Below are 17349 nucleotides of genomic sequence, written 5' to 3'. Positions count from 1 at the left end.
AATATAGCTATATATTGCAAAGCATAATCCTTTTTCCTACATATATATATATCTATGTGTGTGTGTCTATCTCAAATTATATGTCTAAACCAGCAAGAATTTTGGATGTATGACTGATCAATAATTCAGGTTCTCCATAGGCTTTGGCTTGCAGCCAGCATGAGGAGCATGGTGCTGCATGTTTCTATCCAGATTACATCTGTAGCTTCTCATAGATCTCAGATTTTAATCCTTCAGCAGTTTCTGCCTGGATCAGGAGCCGAGTACTAAGTGGGGATGAAATTCCCTTGTTGCCTGTTCAGGAGAAGGGATGCTTTTCCCTTTTTTCAGTGTTTCTAACTGTGAGCAGAGTGGGTCAGTGCATTTTTTGGAGGGCTGCACTGGGCAGTGATTACAGCACCTTGGGCCATGCCCAAGCACCCCTCTGGAATTCTGTCTGTCCTTGGTCTTGTTTCCCCTCTCCCTGTCCCAGATCACTTCCTGCTGTGTGGGGATTTTCTTGGTTCCCATCAAAATGCTGCAATTTGCAGGAATCCATTGGGATCACTCAACCCTGTGCAAGCTGCCCTGCCTCCATCCTCATCTGCTGGTTCATTTTTTCCCAGGAATAGCCCTTGATGAAGTGGCATGTAAGGAAAGGTGAAAATAAGTTATCAGGAGGGAAAAACAAAAGGAATTTCTTGCAGCCAGGGGTACTTTGTGGGGCTGCAGGGGGCTTTCTGTGGCTGGGGAAGGCTCTTGCTGGGCTTTGCACACAGAATCCTGCACCATGTGTGAGCCCTGACATCCTCTCAGGGTTCCCAGAGGCTGGAGGGATCACACTGTGTTCCTCCCATCCCTGGGGAAGATCCTGTTGGCCTTGGCCTCCTCCAGTTCTTGCTTTTTGCACGGATTTCAAGAAATCACTTCGGGCTGCACCAAACCCCCCCTGGCCCGGAGCTCGACTGTTCCTCATTAGTGACTTTATTGCTAAATAATTTACAGAATGGGGCCTTGCCAGTTTTCATTGGGGAAGCATTTCAAGTATGTGCAGCAGATTTTCTGCCTTCCTGGTGCAGCTGCCGGGGGGAGCTGCCTCTCCCTGTCCTGTCCTGCTGCTCTCCCTGTCCTGCCCTGCTGCTCTCCCTGTCCTGTCCTGCTGCTCTCCCTGCCCTGCTGTTCTCCCTGTCCTGCTGTTCTCCCTGTCCCTGTCCTGCTGCTCTCCCTGTCCTGCTGTTCTCCCTGTCCTGCCCTGCTGCTCTCCCTGTCCTGCTGCTCTCCCTTGTCCTGTCCTGCTGCTCTCCCTTGTCCTGTCCTGCTGCTCTCCCTGTCCTGCCCTGCTGCTCTCCCTGTCCTGTCCTGCTGCTCTCCCTGTCCTGCCCTGCTGCTCTCTCTGTCCTGTCCTGCTGTTCTCCCTGCCCTGTCCTGCTGCTCTCCCTGTCCTGCCCTGCTGCTCTCCCTTGTCCTGTCCTGCTGCTCTCCCTGTCCTGTCCTGTCCTGCTGCTCTCCCTGTCCTGCCCTGCTGCTCTCCCTGTCCTGTCCTGCTGCTCTCCCTGTCCCTGTCCTGCTGCTCTCCCTTGTCATGTCCTCCTGCTCTCCCTGTCCTGCTGCTCTCCCTGTCCTGTCCTGCTGCTCTCCCTGTCCTGTCCTGCTGCTCTCCCTGTCCTGTCCTGTCCTGCTGCTCTCCCTGTCCTGTCCTGCTGCTCTCCCTGTCCTGCCCTGCTGCTCTCCCTGTCCTGCCCTGCTGCTCTCTCTGTCCCTGCCCTGCTGCTCTCCCTTGTCCTGTCCTGCTGCTCTCCCTGTCCTGCCACCAGCGTCACCTCCCCAGCCGGACAGGAAACAGCCCTGAGGAAGAACAAGGAGAAAAATCCCTGTGTTCCATGTCCACTTGGTGTCCTCCAGGCTCACTGCTACTCAGGGGCACTGAGGAAAGGACACAGCCGTGGTGGTTTGGAGAGGAAGTGTTTGGGTTTAATTTTTGTTTTGTTTTTCTGTGACGTGGGTGCTGGTGGGGGCATTTTTTCTCCCCATGTCCATGATGCCAACTTAAGAGGATGTGTATTGGAATAATTACCAAGACAGATGTGGATGTGTCACCCCTGGAAGTGTTCAAGTCCAGGTTGGACTTAGAGCAACTCAATCTACTGGAAAGTATCCCTGCCTATGGCAGGGGATGGGACTGGAGGGTCTTTAAGGTGCCTTCCAGTCCAAACCATTCTGGGGTTCTATGAAATCAATAAGCCAGTCTGGGATGTGATAAAGCTTTTCTCCACCTGTTTTTAAAGGGGAGGGAAAGCAAAGTCAGACTCAGAGGAAGGATTGCAGTGGCACCTGCACAGCCTGAAAGTGTTTTGCAGCATGAGGGTGATGGGTGCAATGTGGAAATAGTAGAAAAACACTTTATTGCACTAAACAGTGGGTGCAGCTGTAGGAAATGAGGTGCTGGAGCTTTCCTCCAGTGCTTCATATGAAGGAGATCCCAGCTGGGCTCTGCCAGGATACTCCTGCAGTGTAGCAGCTTGGAGGAGTGAGCAGTGACTGGGTGTAAATCTGCAAAATTCAGGATTTGGGGCTGTGGATGGAAGTGTCATCTTTCCTTTCGCAGTCTCACAGTGGTTTTGTTGAATGTTCCTGAGCATGTGGGCGGCTGGAGGCAGAGCTGAGATGTGTGGGAGCTCAGGAGACTCCGTTGGACCCCAGCCCTGTCAGCGGGTGGTTTGGATAGGAAAGTCCTTCTTGGTTTCTTCTTACTATTACATAGTAACAACTATTTTTATTTTTTTAATGCTAAAGCCATCACCCAGTGGAAGCTCCCTGCCTCCTCCTAGTGCCTTCCCATCACATCCATCCCATCCTCCTTCTCCAGTCCCAGGTGGTGCAGGTTTGCCAGCTGCCCTGTCACTGTCATATTTTCAGGAAAAACCTCTTTGCCCAGGATTCTTCTCCTGGGAAGCTGAGAAGCCTCAGAGAAAAAGGAAAACAATATTATCTCATTTGCTTCTCCTGTGTTTTGCTGCTTGGGAATGTGGTTTGGACATTGTTTACCAACAGTTGATTGTTCATTGGTTAATATTAATTATTTTTACTTATTAGCCAATTATGACCCAGCTGTGTTGAGGCTCTGGAGGGAGTCACGAGTTTTTTCATTATTATCTTTTAGCCTTCTGTCTGTATCCTGTCTGAATTCTTTACAGAATCACAGAATCACAGAATAATGAGGTTGGAAGCGACCTCTAAGCTCATTGAGTCCAGCCTATGCCCTAACACCTCAACCAGACCACAGCACCAAGTGCCGTGTTCAGGCTTTATTTAAACACATCCAGAGATGGTGATTCTACCCCTCCCTGGGGAGAGCATTCCAGTACTTTATTATTCTTTTGGTGAATATTTTTTTCCTAATATCCAACCTGTACCTTCCCTGACATAGCTTGAGACTGTGTCCTCTGGTTCTGTCAGTGCTGCCTGGTGGAAGAGATCAGCCCCACCTGTCTGCAACCTCCCTTCAGGAAGGTGTAGAGAGCAATAAGGGCACCTCTGAGCCTCCTCTTCTCCAGGCTAAACACCCCCAGCTCCCTCAGTGGTTCCTCACAGGGTTTGTGTTCCCAGCCCCTCTCCAGCCTCGTTGCCTCCTCTGGACATGCTCAAACATCTCAACATCCTTCCCAAACTGAGGGGCCAGAACTGGACACAGCACTCCAAGTGTGACCTCACCAGTGCTGAGTAAAGGGGCAGAATGAGCTCCCTGTTCCTTCTGGCCACACAATTCCTGATCCAGGCCAGGAGCCATTGGCCTTCTTGGCCACCAGGGCACATTGCTGACTCATGTTCAACTCAAGTATAGTTTAGTTTATTTAGTTTAGTATTCTTTAATATAATATAGATCATAAAATAATAAATTAGCCTTCTAAGAACATGGAGTCACATTCATCACTTCCTCCCAGCAGCATTTCCCCAGGGTCTGGGTTTGCAGCAGAGCTGGGGCTGTGCCGGACCTGGCTCTCACTTCCTGCCATTGTGTCCCTTCTTCCTCCAGCGCTGCTGCGGGAGGAGGTGGCCCAGCTGCAGGAGGAGGTGCACCTGCTCCGGCAAATGAAGGAAATGCTGAGCAAGGACCTGGAGGAGACCCACGGCAGCAAATCCCCAGAGGTGCTCTCGGCCACTGAGCTGAAGGTGCAGCTGGCACAGAAGGAGCAGGAGCTGGCACGTGCCAAGGAGGCTCTGCAGGGTGAGTGTGGGGGTTCCAGCTGTGGGTTTTTCTGGGTCTGGATTGAAGGCACTGAGACAGCAGTTCATGTTCACACTCAGGTGTTTATTATTTCTTATCAGTGAAACAGTCTCACTGCTGTGAGTTGGGCAGCTTTTGATTAGAAGGCACAAAATGGCCAACAATCTCTTGGTACACGGGCTTTTAAGACTAAACTGTCCAATTAAGAGCTGACACCTGGATTATTTTCCCTTTTAACCCAATAACTGAGCCCAAAGAGCCCCCAATGCAGACTTTTCTGCCCAATTACAAAATGCCCCCAAATCCATGAAGAAGGAAGAAGCATGAAGAAGAAATCCAGGACAACACCCTGTGCCCTCCATCTTGCTGCCATCCACAACACACTAAAAATCCCAAACCCTCAATTTCTCACCAAGTGATCCACCTGCACTGCTCTCTAGAATCTGTTTCACATTTTTGTGGGTTCCAGTCTATCTTGGAGTCTGGGAAACTTTCTCCATAGATGAGGGTCAGAGTCAGTGCTGCCCTGGGGGTCAGGGCACCCCAGAGCAGACACAGAAATATTCCCAGTGCTCTGGGTTCCCACAGGTAAGGGCTGCATCTCCCTCAGCTGCACCTCTCCCCAGCACCCTCAACTTTCAAAATGTTCATTAATGAGGGAAGGAAAAGCCAGCATTTTCACTTGGGCTCTGCAGAGTGCATTCCTCAGCTGCTCCTGCTGGGGGTTTGGTGTCCCCTGTCCCCCCTGCTCTCCTGTCCCAGCCAGGGCTGGTGTGGGGCTGGCAAGGACTGGGGTGCAGCAGTGGGCTGGGCAATGGGATGTCAGGGCTGATTGCAGCACTGCAAAGGAATTCCTCCACAGCTGTAGAGTAGAGCCAAGGCAGCAGCTGAAATGCAGCTGGTGATGGGCTTTGGGTTGGATTTGAGCCCCTCAGACCTTGCAGGAGGGAAGCTGTGAGTTTCCTGGTGGCTGCAGCTTTCCTTGGGGTTCCCTCCAGGTGACATTCAGGCTCTCCTTCCTTCATGCCTGCCTTGGGGAGTTTTTGTGTCAGCTGTGCTCCCCCTTCCTTACCAGCACTGCAAGCCCTGGGACTGGGGTGTGTGGAACAAAATACAACATTGCAGCTTTTCTGCTCTAAAACGAAGCTGCCAATACATCCAGGCAGGATGGTTTGTTAGCTGGAGCCAGGGGATGATCCTGAGCAGGGAAAGCTCTCACTCGTCAAACCCTGGCTCTGAATATCATCTGCAATCCCCAGCATGCCGAGTGTAACTTGCACTTGTCAGCTCATATTTGAGGATTATGAGGAGAAGCTGTCAAAAGTTTTCAGGCTCAGAGGCTGAGCAGCACGTGGGGAGCTGTGGGGCCTCTGCATCCCCCCCTGCCCAGGATGCTGAGATGCTCTGAGGCACAGGGAATTGGGCTGAGTCAGTATTTGGGGAAAGGACTTCAGGAAGTTTTGTTATCGCTCTCTGATGTACAAAAATATCCTTATAAATCAGCAACAGGGAAAATACCTCCAAAGTCTTGCCTCCCACCACACCACCAGTGCAGCCTCAGGCAGCAGGAAATGCTCTGGGTTTATAGAATTGTAATTGGAGGAGAAAAGTCTTAATTAGGGAATATTTATTCCATGTGGATGGGGCAGGGGGGATGTGCTGATAAATGCAAAATACAGAAAAGCAGAACTATTATAATACTAGTTACAAAAAAAAATGAGTAAGAAGTCATCTCAGAAGCTTCTGTATGTGCTTTTGTGGAGGATAGTCCAGAGAAAAGGTGAGTTTGCCTTGAAAATTGAGAGTCTTTAAGGAATATAATGTTGTGGTTTTATTGGACTTTTATTTGCCAATATTCAAGCCTCTGAGCTTGGTTTTCCAGGACTTCTCTGCAGGTGTGGTGGCTAGGAAGGGAGAATCTCGGTTGACACTTGGATGGGCACACAGCAAGAAGCTTTTCTCAATTGATGCTCCTTCCCTGTCCTGCAATATTGAGAAGCTTTTGTGGTTTTGGGAAAGTTGTCCAGGCTGGATATGGGCTGGAGGCTCTGGGCAGCAGAGCAGGCTTGGCAGCAGTGACTGAGATGGATAACTTAGAAACGAGCTCAGCAGCTGGAGGGGGAAAAAATCCTTTTTCCTTTCTGTGAAAAATTGTGCAGAGAGAAACGTAGCCAGAAGTGGAGGGAAAACAGCGCCTGGTGGCTGGGTCTGCCAGGGGAGATGGAGCTGCTGATGGACACAGTGGGGAAACCATGGCTCTGAGTGTGGGATAAAGCTGTGCCAGGAGCACAGGGAACCTTGGCCACTCTGTCCTGTAGTTCAGGGATCTGTGTCAGTTGTGTCCTGCATCCCCAGCCCCACATCCTCCTCACCAAAGGCTGCCCCACACCAGCAGCAGAGGCTGCAGCAGCCCATGATCCATGGTGGGTCCTGTGGAATGTCATTAGCAGATAAATTGGATGGAAATCTGTCATCATTGTTGGCTCTGAGCCTGGAAGTGCAGTGCAGCTGGTTCAGAGGGATCTTGGCTTGCTGGGCTGTGCTGCAGAGGGAAGCACAGAGGGTTTGCTGCTCAGGTTTGCTTTTGGGGGCTCCAGCAGTTTTTAAAAGCCTTTACTTTGCACAGCCACACAGGGTTTGGTTTATGATGGTCTCCATGGAGGGTGGGTTCATTGTCCCCCTTTGGAGATGCATTTCCAGCCCTTCTCAGCAGCATTTGGCACAGGATAAAGCTGATAAGCCTGTGCTGCATCTTCCCTGTGCTGTTTACCTTGTCCTTGCTGTGCAGGGTAGGGGCAGGGATCTGGCCCAGCACAGGGTGCTCTGCAGGAGTGACTCCACCAGTTCCTTTATTTCTGTCAGCATGTGCTTTGTGCATCTTTAATCCACTTTTTTCCTGGGCTAATTCCATCTTTTGCACTTTTTTTATTCCATTAACATCCAATTAAAATCCCATCGTGCTACATCCTACCTCCCTCTCCACTTCTGCCACGGCTGGGACTCTGAATTGTGCTTCCAGCATTAGTGCAGTTATTATTTCCCCCATCCTGGCTGGAAAGGTGTGGATGTGGTCTGGATTTCTGGTGTGGAAATCCCTGATGGGAGAAGTTGCAGACAGCTTTATTACTGCTGCTCCTGCTGTGGGCAGGGACTGTGCCCAAGTGCCTGGGGGGACTTGAGGAGCCTCTTGGCTGGGTGACATCCATGAGCATGTGGGCTAATGGCACAAACCCCATTTCTGGGAAGCTTTATCCAATCTGCTGGAGCTCGCCTGCGGGATTATCACACCGAGAGCAAACCTGGTTTCTGTTTCCTTTTTGATGCCAGCCTGGAAACCTCAGGCTGGCTTTCCCTGCTGCTTGGAAAGGCATGAACCAACTTTGTGTCTGCTCCATGAATGAGTTGTAGCCTGGTTTTCTCCTTCTCTCACCTTCAGCTCAAAGCTGTGATTCTTCAGAAATAGTATTTGGGCTGGGGAAAGTCTCATACAGAGATCCACAGCACCCTCAACTTGCTGCAGTGAGGGGGTGAGTAATAAAGAAATGGGTGTCCCAGTGGATGGATGTTCCAGAAGATGAGGGTTGCATCAGATGGATGTCCCAGAAGGATGTATGGCCTGGCACATGGGTGTCCCACTGGATGGGTGTCGCACTGGATGGATGTCCTGGATAGATGGATGTCCTGGCAGATGGATGTCCCAGCCATGGACCCAGCCAAGAAAGCCATCTCCACTCTAAGGACCTGGATCTCTACAGAAAACCTGTTGTTCTCCTTTGAAGACCCACCTGAAGTTTTCAGAAGTCATTGATCAGCTCATTGACTGCTGGGTCAGGTTTGGAAAGCCCTTGGCTGTTACCAGCTAAACTCCCTGATGGAGAATTGCCTCACCTCACTTTTTCCTGAAATTTGACGTTGGGCTCTAATTTCCTGCCTGCTCCAAACCTCCACAGCCCCAGGAGTGAGTGCTGGCTCTGCCTGACACCATGGAATGTTGATGTTTTCAATGGAAGATCTTCCTGCTGGTGACAGCTGCCCCAGGGACCTCACAGGGCTCTTTAATTGCAAAGCAAGGAGCAGCACTGCCATCCTGATTTTATGGGTTAGTCATGGTGACAATATTGGATTTCATGGCTGCAAGGAAGAAACAGGAGAAATTAAGTAAATGTTAATGGGACAGGATGGGTTTGCACATTCCTGTTGCACAGGGGGTCTCTGGGGTTCAGCCATGCTCCCCAAGGAGGCCCTGCCCTGCATCAGAAAATGAGTGTGTGATTCAGTAAGGGAGAAAGTCAGCTCTGATTCTGTTCCTGGCATGAAAATTCACTTTGTGTGGGGTGAGAGAAGGACTTGGAAGTGGATGGGAGTCATGGGAAGCTGCTCTTTGGAGTTCAGGGGTGTGCTGCATCTTCTGTCAATGCCCTGTTGTGTGTCTGGGCATTGCTGCTTCATCCCAGGAGTGTGAAACTGGGCAGAGATGTTGCTTCTATGGTTCAAGCAGCAGTTTTTCATCTAATATCACATTATCAAGATAGTCACACTAATTATTACTCATATGTCCTCCAAGGGAACTGTGGCTGGATGGTGGGGCCAGGGGTTGGACATCAGTGATCCTTGTGAGTCCCCTCCGTGTTCTGTGATTGATATCCCCTTCATCTGACACTATTTATATCAAAGAGAGAAGGGAGTATTTAGAGCAGCCCCCATTCTGGGGGGAGATGCTGGGTTTAGGATACAGGAGCTGGAAGCTGTTGGATGGTGAGGTCAGCCTGGGGCCAGTGGTGGCATCACTGGGTGCTTCCAGCCCTGCTGCTGTCCCAGACAGGGCTGTGCCTCTCCAGTGAGCCACTGGATTTTGGCTCCTCACATAGAGCTGGGAATAAAAGGTGCTGAGGGGGTGGATTTTAATTGTTTGGGCTGCAGGAGGAGCCCAGCTCAGAGCTGGTCCCGTTACCTCTGTGTCCATCATTCTTCTCCCAAAGGACCGAGAGAGGATCGAGTGGCAGGAGGTGGAAGCTCAGGTAACACCAGGGCAGGGTGAGCTGGTGCAGGTGGGGATGGTGGTGGGAGCTGGGGGGGTTCACCCAGCCCATCCCAACCCATCTCCCCCATCCCTTGATGCCAAGGCTGGTGCTGAGCTGCAGAGTCCAAGGGGGGCTGCTGGTTCACCCCTCTCCTTCTGCCACGTGCTTTGGAGGGAGGGGAAAATGAATAATGCAAGGAAGAGAAGTACTTTCCACTCATGGGCTGGGTTTAGGATTTCTTGCTTCTTTTCTTGGGTTTATGAAGAGGTCAGAGGTTTGTCCAGAGCCTGCTGTGCCAATGGGCTGGGGGAGTTTGTTTGGATACTTGTGGGGGTTTGGGATATGGAAACCAGGCCCTGGATCACCAGATGAAAGGAAAAAGCCATTTCACCTCCTCAGATGGACACGATAGCCAGGGAAAATCTGCTTTATCCCTCCTTGGCTGGCCATGGATTGCAAAGGCTCGTTTTCCCCGACTGAGTAATTAGCTGGGCTTGTTTGCTAAGGACAAATTAAGCTGCTGCTGCAAGTGGGGCTCGGTCCAGGAGCTGCTGGCAGCCCTCACAGCTCACTTCTGCCTCACTTTTTATTTTTCTCCTGCCTTTTTCAATTAATTTCCTATTAATTTGGCTTGGAATGAAGTTCTCAAATGACTGATAAATCTTCTTTAAGCTTAGGAGCTAATCGTTCTTGGAGGAAGGAGAGCAATAGAAGGGAGCAAAAAAAAAGTCTGTTAATTTCAGCAAATCTCTCAAATATGAAATGCAGTGAATGGTAAATTGTCCTGTTGGGTTAATAGGAAAAAAATCTGCTCTTTCAATACCCAAACCTTATAATCTTCTTGTAATATTGATACATTGGCATAAATATTGGTAAATATTGGTATATCAAAACATATTCAACCTTGGGATATAGTTACCCTTCTTCTGATAGCACTTCAGAGCATTTTCTTTTTATTATTGGCAAATGATTAAGTGTTTTCTGTAAATCTTTAAGGGCCATGAACACTGCCACTAATTAAAGGAGTTTGTATGCTATAGGGGACTCACTATTTAATTAAGTTCATTAGGATTCTTTTTGTTGCCTCCAGCATCAGAGATTGGCAAATGTGACTTAAACTTTTGTAAGAGCCTCTGAGTATCCTTGAGGAAATTAAATTTTACATATATAGATACATATGTGTCTGTGGGGTCTGGACCCACTATGGTTTGGTCAATTTATCAATAAAATTTTTTATTTTTAGGAAGTTTTTCGTTCCTGTGTAAGAACTGGGCAGGGGAAGGTGGTGGTTGAGTACACACAGGCAGTGGGAAAGGGCTTTTTCAAAGGCATGGGTGTGGTTGTGATTGTTTTTAGAGGGTTTCTGTAGGAATTTCCTAAGATGGGAATAAAGCAAGGGAAGTCCTGGTGTCGGAAGAGGCCGAGCTGTCCCAGGAGGAGTCGTGTTCATTGAAGTGGGCGAGGAAGACTCCCAAGAGCTCCTTGTCACAGGACAATGTGAATTTTTGCAGCATTTCCTACCTCATTTTCTGGTTTGTGGTGTTCTGATTTATCTCCAATGCTTACTGGCAGAATAGTTGATCCAAAGAGTTTCATCTCTTGGATTTTAACAGATAAAAATCTCTATAGTCCAAAGCATCTCCTTCTTTCTCCACTATTTAGTCTGATTTTTTCCCCTATCTTTTTCTCCTCTCACCTGCAAACCCCCTCCTTTCCTTACAGTGTTGAGAGGAACCCAGATGTTCCTGACGTGCAGTTTAACCCCCAGATGAAGTGACTCATTACAGCAGGTAGAATACACAGTGTGGGCTGAAACAGCTGCCTTGATTTCTGTGATGTGATGGAGAAAGGTTGGATGTGTACATGGAGACAGGTCCCACTCGTGATGCTGCAGCATCTTCTGGTGGGTTTTGTAGTATACACGGCCCCTGGTGGCTTTGGGGATGTTTTTCTCTGGAGAGTTGTGGTGGCATTTCTTGCAAGACACAATGAGTGCAGGGACATTTGGAGGGGCAGAGGGTGTTTCATGGCATCCCTGAGTTAGCAGGGTAGAAAAGCAGGGATATATAATGAAATATTTGTGATCTGAATCCTAAACTGGGCGTTATTTTGGTGATGTGGGCTGTATCTGGAGCAAGGAGCCACAGGGCACTCCTGCAGCACTGCCAAGGACCAAGTTCAGTACTGGGTAAAGCACTGATGTACAGAATGACTGAAACTCCTTGTCCTACGTGAGATTTCTGTAATTCTCCCTGGATTTGGCTTTCATGGCTGTCCTGGGGTCGATGGTCAGCGAGCATCCCTCACTGGTGCAATGAGGAGGGAAACATGAGGGTTTGGGGTTCCTCTGAGGGCTGTTGAATCACCCATCACATCCCACTGCTCCATCCCCTCATCCCAACACAGCATCCCTGAGCTGGGTGGGGATGGGGACACTCAGGGAGCCGTGCCCTGGGCTCGTGGGAGCGCTCTGGAATCTGCCTCACTGCTAAAAATAAACTGGTTGTGGTTTATTTATCCTGGAAAGGGAGCAGCAGGTTTTCCTGTGCCAGGCCCCGAGGCTGAGGCTGCAGTTTTGCTCCCAAGCCTCCTTTTCCAAGGTCTGAGCTGCCCCTTGGAGGATGGGCAGGGACGAGGGGCATTTTGAAGGGTGCAGCAATGGGGGTGAACTGGGCATCTTCTCCCAACCTCCAGAATTCTCATTTTGATGCTTTTTCCATGAAAAATAAAAGAGATGAAGTCAAGGGGCTGCCATGCTGGAGTGATCCTCTCTCCCACAGCCATGAAAGCCGACCGCAAGCGCTTGAAGGGGGAGAAGACAGACCTGGTGAGCCAGATGCAGCAGCTGTACGCCACGCTGGAGAGCCGGGAGGAGCAGCTCCGCGACTTCATCCGCAACTACGAGCAGCACAGGAAAGTGAGTGCAGAGCCCACGCCGTGCTCTCGTGGCACAGAGGGCTGAGTGGGAAAGCTGGTTTGTAATCTGGCAAAATCTCACTAAAGCCCCAGCTGGGCTCTTGGTGGGGTTGGGATGACCACAGCAGTTTAAGGTTAAATGGAGGAAAGAGAGCAGAGCTGGGGGATTTGATGTCATTTTAACCAGGTGCACAGTGAGCATTTCTTTTTGGGGAACAGTTGCATTCTGGACTCCCCAAAAAGGGTTGACATTCCTGCCAGCACAGGGCTCTTGTGACACCTAAGATACTGCTCGTGGTTGGGTGGTCCCCAAGGGGGTTTTTAGTTAAATTTTCCCTTCCTGATGGCCACCCCTGTCCCAGCAGGAGAGCGAGGACGCGGTGAAGGCCCTGGCCAAGGAGAAGGATCTCCTGGAACGGGAGAAGTGGGAGCTGAGGCGGCAGGCCAAGGAGGCCACGGACCACGCCAGCGCCCTCCGCTCCCAGCTCGACCTGAAGGACAACCGCATGAAGGAGCTGGAGGCCGAGCTGGCCATGGTGAGCTGGATGGATCATTTGTACAGATCTCAGTGCTCGCTGCAGTGGCTGCACTACTGCAAAAATGAGAGGAAAATATTCCATTTCTCAAAAGGAGCTTGATATCCTTGGCATGGGGATCACTCAAAAATAGCTTGATATCTCTGGCACAGTTGGGATCTTTGCTTGCCCGGGGGAGGGTGGGTTTACTCTGCAGTGTGTTGCTGCTTGTTCTGCTGCTCTGGGAGATGTTCACATGGTTTTCCCACTCCCCCACCACCACCTCAATGTCCTAATGTCCTTCCCCAGGCCAAGCAGTCGCTGGCTACGCTGACCAAGGACGTGCCCAAGCGCCATTCCTTGGCCATGCCGGGCGAGACGGTGCTGAACGGCAACCAGGAGTGGGTGATGCAGGCTGACCTCCCGCTGACCGCCGCCATCCGGCAGAGCCAGCAGACCCTCTACCACTCACACCCCCAGCACTCGGCAGACCGGCAAGGTGGGCACCCCTGGGATGGCAAATCCTCAGTGCCAAACCCCTTCTGGGGAGGAAAGATGGTCAAAACCACCCTTCCCTGTTGTAGTGTGTTTTTATACTTTGTAAAAGCTTTGGTTTTGTATCCCCGTATTTTTCCTAAATGGTTTACCCCAGATTGTCCCCCCTCCCTCTACCTGTGTAATCCCTTTCCCTTGCCGAGATCATCCCCAAATCCCCACCCTGGCTCTCTGTGAATCACTCAGCATCCCATCCCCTCCATCTAGAACTTTCTGTCCAGGACATTAAGTGATTAGCCAGAGGCCAGGGGTTAACCCCCCCAAGTGTTTCTCCATACGCTGTCCTAAATATCTGTCCCCCACTATCCATCCCTTAGGGTCATTTATTGGTTAGTAAAATGTTATCTACTTTAGGTTTCCACCTCCCTTTAAATGTAACATTGGCACCTCTCCTGGGGCTCTCGGCAGGAGGCCCATGAGGTGGTAGGGGCTCCCCAGAGCTCCTGAAATAAACCTTGGATTAACCTCTGCTAAGAGTCAACCCCTTCATCTTCCACCGTTGTTCAGTGTCTCCTCTGCTGCAGGCAATCAGCCTGGCTGCCCTCTGTCCTTCTGTACCCCCGGGGATCAGCCTGGCTGCCCTCTGTCTTTCTGTACCCCGGGGATCAGCCTGGTTGCCTTCCATACCCCTGGGAATCAGCCTGGCTGCCTTCCATACCCCCAGGACACAAAAGAGTGCCCCCCACCCACTGTTCACCATCTTGAGGCTGGCTGGGGTTCCCTCAGTGGCACTCAGACCAGAACAGTTGGCGCCCAACGTGCAGCTCAAACCCACCACCCTGGAATTAAGAGTCCTGTGCTCTTTTGGAAGTGCATCAGAGGTTTGCTGGTGTTCATTCCCTGTTTCCCCCTGCCTTGCAGCAGTCAGAGTGAGCCCCTGCCATTCCCGGCAGCCGTCCATCATCTCCGACGCCTCGGCGGCCGAAGGTGACCGGTCATCCACGCCGAGTGACATCAACTCCCCCCGGCATCGAACGCACTCGCTCTGCAACGTAAGGGCCTGCCTGCTGGGGCTTTGGTGCCCTGCCCTGGGGAGGTGGGCTCTGGGCATTCTGTGGGGCCTCCACCTCCCAAAACAGCATTGGGTTTGCAGGGTGGAGCATGTTGGGGCTTGGCTGACCTGAAAAGCTGCTGCCCTGGGGTTTATCCCACTCCAACTGCAGTTCAGCTGCACAAATGCTGCTTTTTGACCTAGGGGTGGAGGGTCTTGGACTGTATCAGGGTTGTTGATTCAATGGATCCATCTCCTTGTGACACAGGGGGACAGTCCTGGACCGGTACAGAAGAACTTGCACAATCCAATCGTACAGGTAGGGCACAAATCCTCTCAAATCCTGCTTGTGAGACCCCTTCATGTGCTGGAAAGTACTTGGGGGTGGTGGGTCAGAGGCACCAATTTGGGATGAATGGAAGTCATCCTGCACTGTAAGTCTGGGGTGTCTCCTATTCCCATAATTTGCCCCTCAGGTATTCACTGAGCTCAGGCCTATCCCAGCGTTGATTTTTATAAGGTCCAGCCAAATCATGTTGTTCTTCTGTATTTGGCCCTAAAACATTGGGATACTTTTGCAATCCACACAGATGCTCTCACTATTTATTCCAAGAGCTGGAATCCTGATCCAGTTGAATTAAAGAGGCCAAAATCCTGAGCTGTGGAGAGGGGGCCCAATTACACTGCAAATTCCACCACACAGGTTCCAGGAATGTTATTGTATTTTGGTCCAGGATCTTAACATTACTTTGGACCTGGATGAAAATATTTTGTGGTATCTGGCTGCAAATATTTTTTGGGACCTGGACTCAAATTTTTTGGGACTGGGACCACATGGTCCATCATCCTTGATGTGAGTGAAGGGGAAAATGGTAAAGGAAAAGCTGAATGCCTAAACTTGTGTCTTGTCCTCCCTCCCACAGTCTCTAGAAGACCTGGAAGACCAAAAACGGAAAAAGAAGAAAGAGAAGATGGGCTTTGGCTCCATCTCCAGGGTGTTTGCCCGGGGGAAGCAGCGCAAGTCCCTCGATCCCGGGCTCTTCGACGGGACGGCCCCCGACTACTACATCGAGGAGGACGCGGACTGGTGACGGCGCCAGAGCCTCTCCCGGCCCTGCACATGTACATATCCCCACCCACAGCCCGTCCCACCTGTGGACCTGTTACCTGTTGTCTTGGGAGCGATGCAGCTGTGTCGTAACTTCAGTTTTTTCCCTTTTTTCCCATGGTTTTTTTTGTTGATTTTTTTCCATCCTGATAACTCCTTTGTTGTCGCCTCAGTTTGTCCGTTTGGGTTGGGTTTTTTTTTTTTTCTTGTTTTGGGAGGGTTTTTTGTTCTTTTTTCTTGTTCTTTTGACAAAACTTGAAACTTGAAGGACTGCTGTGTCTCTGTAAATACGAGAAATATTGTGCACTTTGTGCTTGTGATGTCTCTTGTCCGAAACCGCTGTTTTCCGGAGCCCAGCCTGCGGGATGTCCTCGCTTGGGGACGAAGGACCTGCCCAGCTGAGGGATCTTAGAGAGAAAACACACAAAAACAACACCAAGAAAATCTCCTTCGCTGTGATGTCTTCCTGGCCGAGCCCCGTGGAGGCGACCCGGGCTGGTTGTTACGCCTGCCGGTCTGGAAATAAGTGTTTTAACGTTCCTTTTTAGTTGTTTTAATTTATTTGCACAAACCCAGAGGAGCTATTCTAACTAAATTATTGCAGAAGTTTTGGGATTTTTATATTTTTCCACGTCGGTTGGGATGGGGCGGGGAGGAGGAAGGGGGTGTTTGTACTGTACTGTCCTGGGATGTTGCTGTTGGGGGAGATTGGGGCTGTGGACCCCCCAGCCCGGGCTCCCTCAGCTGCCCCAGGAGCACTTAACGCCTTGGAAAACGCAAACCTAAACACATGCCGGGAGATCAGATGGGGGCAAGCTGGTGGGAGCTTTGCCCGCTGTTTTTCCCTGCTTTTGAGGGGTGCTCACCCTTTGCTTCAAGTAAATTTTAGGGGGATCCGGCACGAGCTGGGAGAAAGGTGATATCCCAGATATCCCGTATCCCAAGATGTTGCTCAGATAGGGCCGGCCACCCCGCTCCAGTTTGGGGTGTTACTGCCGTCACAGGGGGCTGGGGAAATCGGTACGAGTCCCCACTAGGGAGGTTTTTCTGGCTCTGGGGTGATTTGGAAGCACAGGTGGAACTTGTTTTTCCAAATTCCTTGGAAATGCCCCCAAACCACCCCCCGGTGCGGCAGCCACCTCCCCTCTCCACTAACACGTGCCGCGCTCTGCTTATGCCAAGATAAGTACCTTATGCTTTAATGCTTACAGTATAATTTTAAGCTCTTAAAAAAAAATGTATTAAGATTTATTTAATGAACTATAATAGTGTATTATTTTTCTTAATTCTGATACTTGCGCCCTGGTTGAAAAAAATAAGGGTATTTTGTCTTAAATCACCGAACTAAACCGATGCCCTCGCGCTGTATATTCCATTCCAAGGGATGATGCAGAGAGGCCATGGAGGGGGTGACAGAGGGACCAACCCCCCCAGGCTCTCCTGGGGTGGCAGACTAGGCTTTGCCCCATGGTATCTTTTCTCTGCAGAGAAGTATTTTTATATATTTTGTTGTTTTTTTGGGTTCTGTTCTGTTTTTTTTCTTTGTTCTCCTTGCGTTTTTTATAATTTAAACTCTAAACCACCAGAACAGATGAGTGATCTCCTTGTTATCGAGTAGTTTCCTTTGCATTTCAGCTTTTTTGTAAATTAGGAAGTAATTCTAAAAATTACTAAGAGGATGATTTATTTAAAAGAGAACTTTGCTAAATAGCATATGAATTATGGGTAACATTAGATTTAACTTTTCCCCCTGTGAGCGGGGGAGAATCCTTGAAGGCATGGATGCAAATATAAAATTATAAAAGATCTAAATAAAGCTTATTTTAAAGTATGGATGAACTCTATGTGGTTTAATTGGAGAGCCTGGATGGGTTGTTGGCATCTCTGTCGTGGCACCAGGGTGCAGGACACCCTGAGTGCTGTGTGAATTTTGGGGGCTCCAGGGTGATGGGAGGATTCAGGAGAAGGCTGGGCCAACATTTCCCAGGACCAGCTCCCAGCCAAATGCCTGCTCCTGGATGCAAGAATGCTGGCAGGAG

General features: G+C 50.1%; 1 protein-coding gene across 3 annotated transcripts in view; it reads left to right on the top strand.

Annotated features, from left to right (window-relative positions):
• Positions 1-17141, top strand: part of KAZN (kazrin, periplakin interacting protein) — a 217968-nt gene extending 200827 nt beyond the window's left edge. For all 3 annotated transcript variants that reach the window (XM_074558704.1, XM_074558706.1, XM_074558705.1), the window contains 7 exons: positions 4013-4204; positions 12006-12142; positions 12507-12677; positions 12966-13155; positions 14073-14203; positions 14471-14521; positions 15126-17141. In XM_074558704.1, coding sequence (XP_074414805.1) covers positions 4013-4204; positions 12006-12142; positions 12507-12677; positions 12966-13155; positions 14073-14203; positions 14471-14521; positions 15126-15293 — 1040 coding nt within the window. In that variant the 3' untranslated portion in view covers positions 15294-17141. The remainder of the gene's footprint in view (positions 1-4012; positions 4205-12005; positions 12143-12506; positions 12678-12965; positions 13156-14072; positions 14204-14470; positions 14522-15125) is intronic.
• The last annotated feature ends 208 nt before the right edge of the window (positions 17142-17349 follow it).

Source organism: Zonotrichia albicollis, chromosome 25, assembly GCF_047830755.1.
Source record: "Zonotrichia albicollis isolate bZonAlb1 chromosome 25, bZonAlb1.hap1, whole genome shotgun sequence".
NCBI classification, from domain to species: domain Eukaryota; kingdom Metazoa; phylum Chordata; class Aves; order Passeriformes; family Passerellidae; genus Zonotrichia; species Zonotrichia albicollis.
The sequence above is the reverse complement of the archived record's forward strand: the minus strand, read 5'-3'. Positions and strand labels throughout refer to the sequence as shown.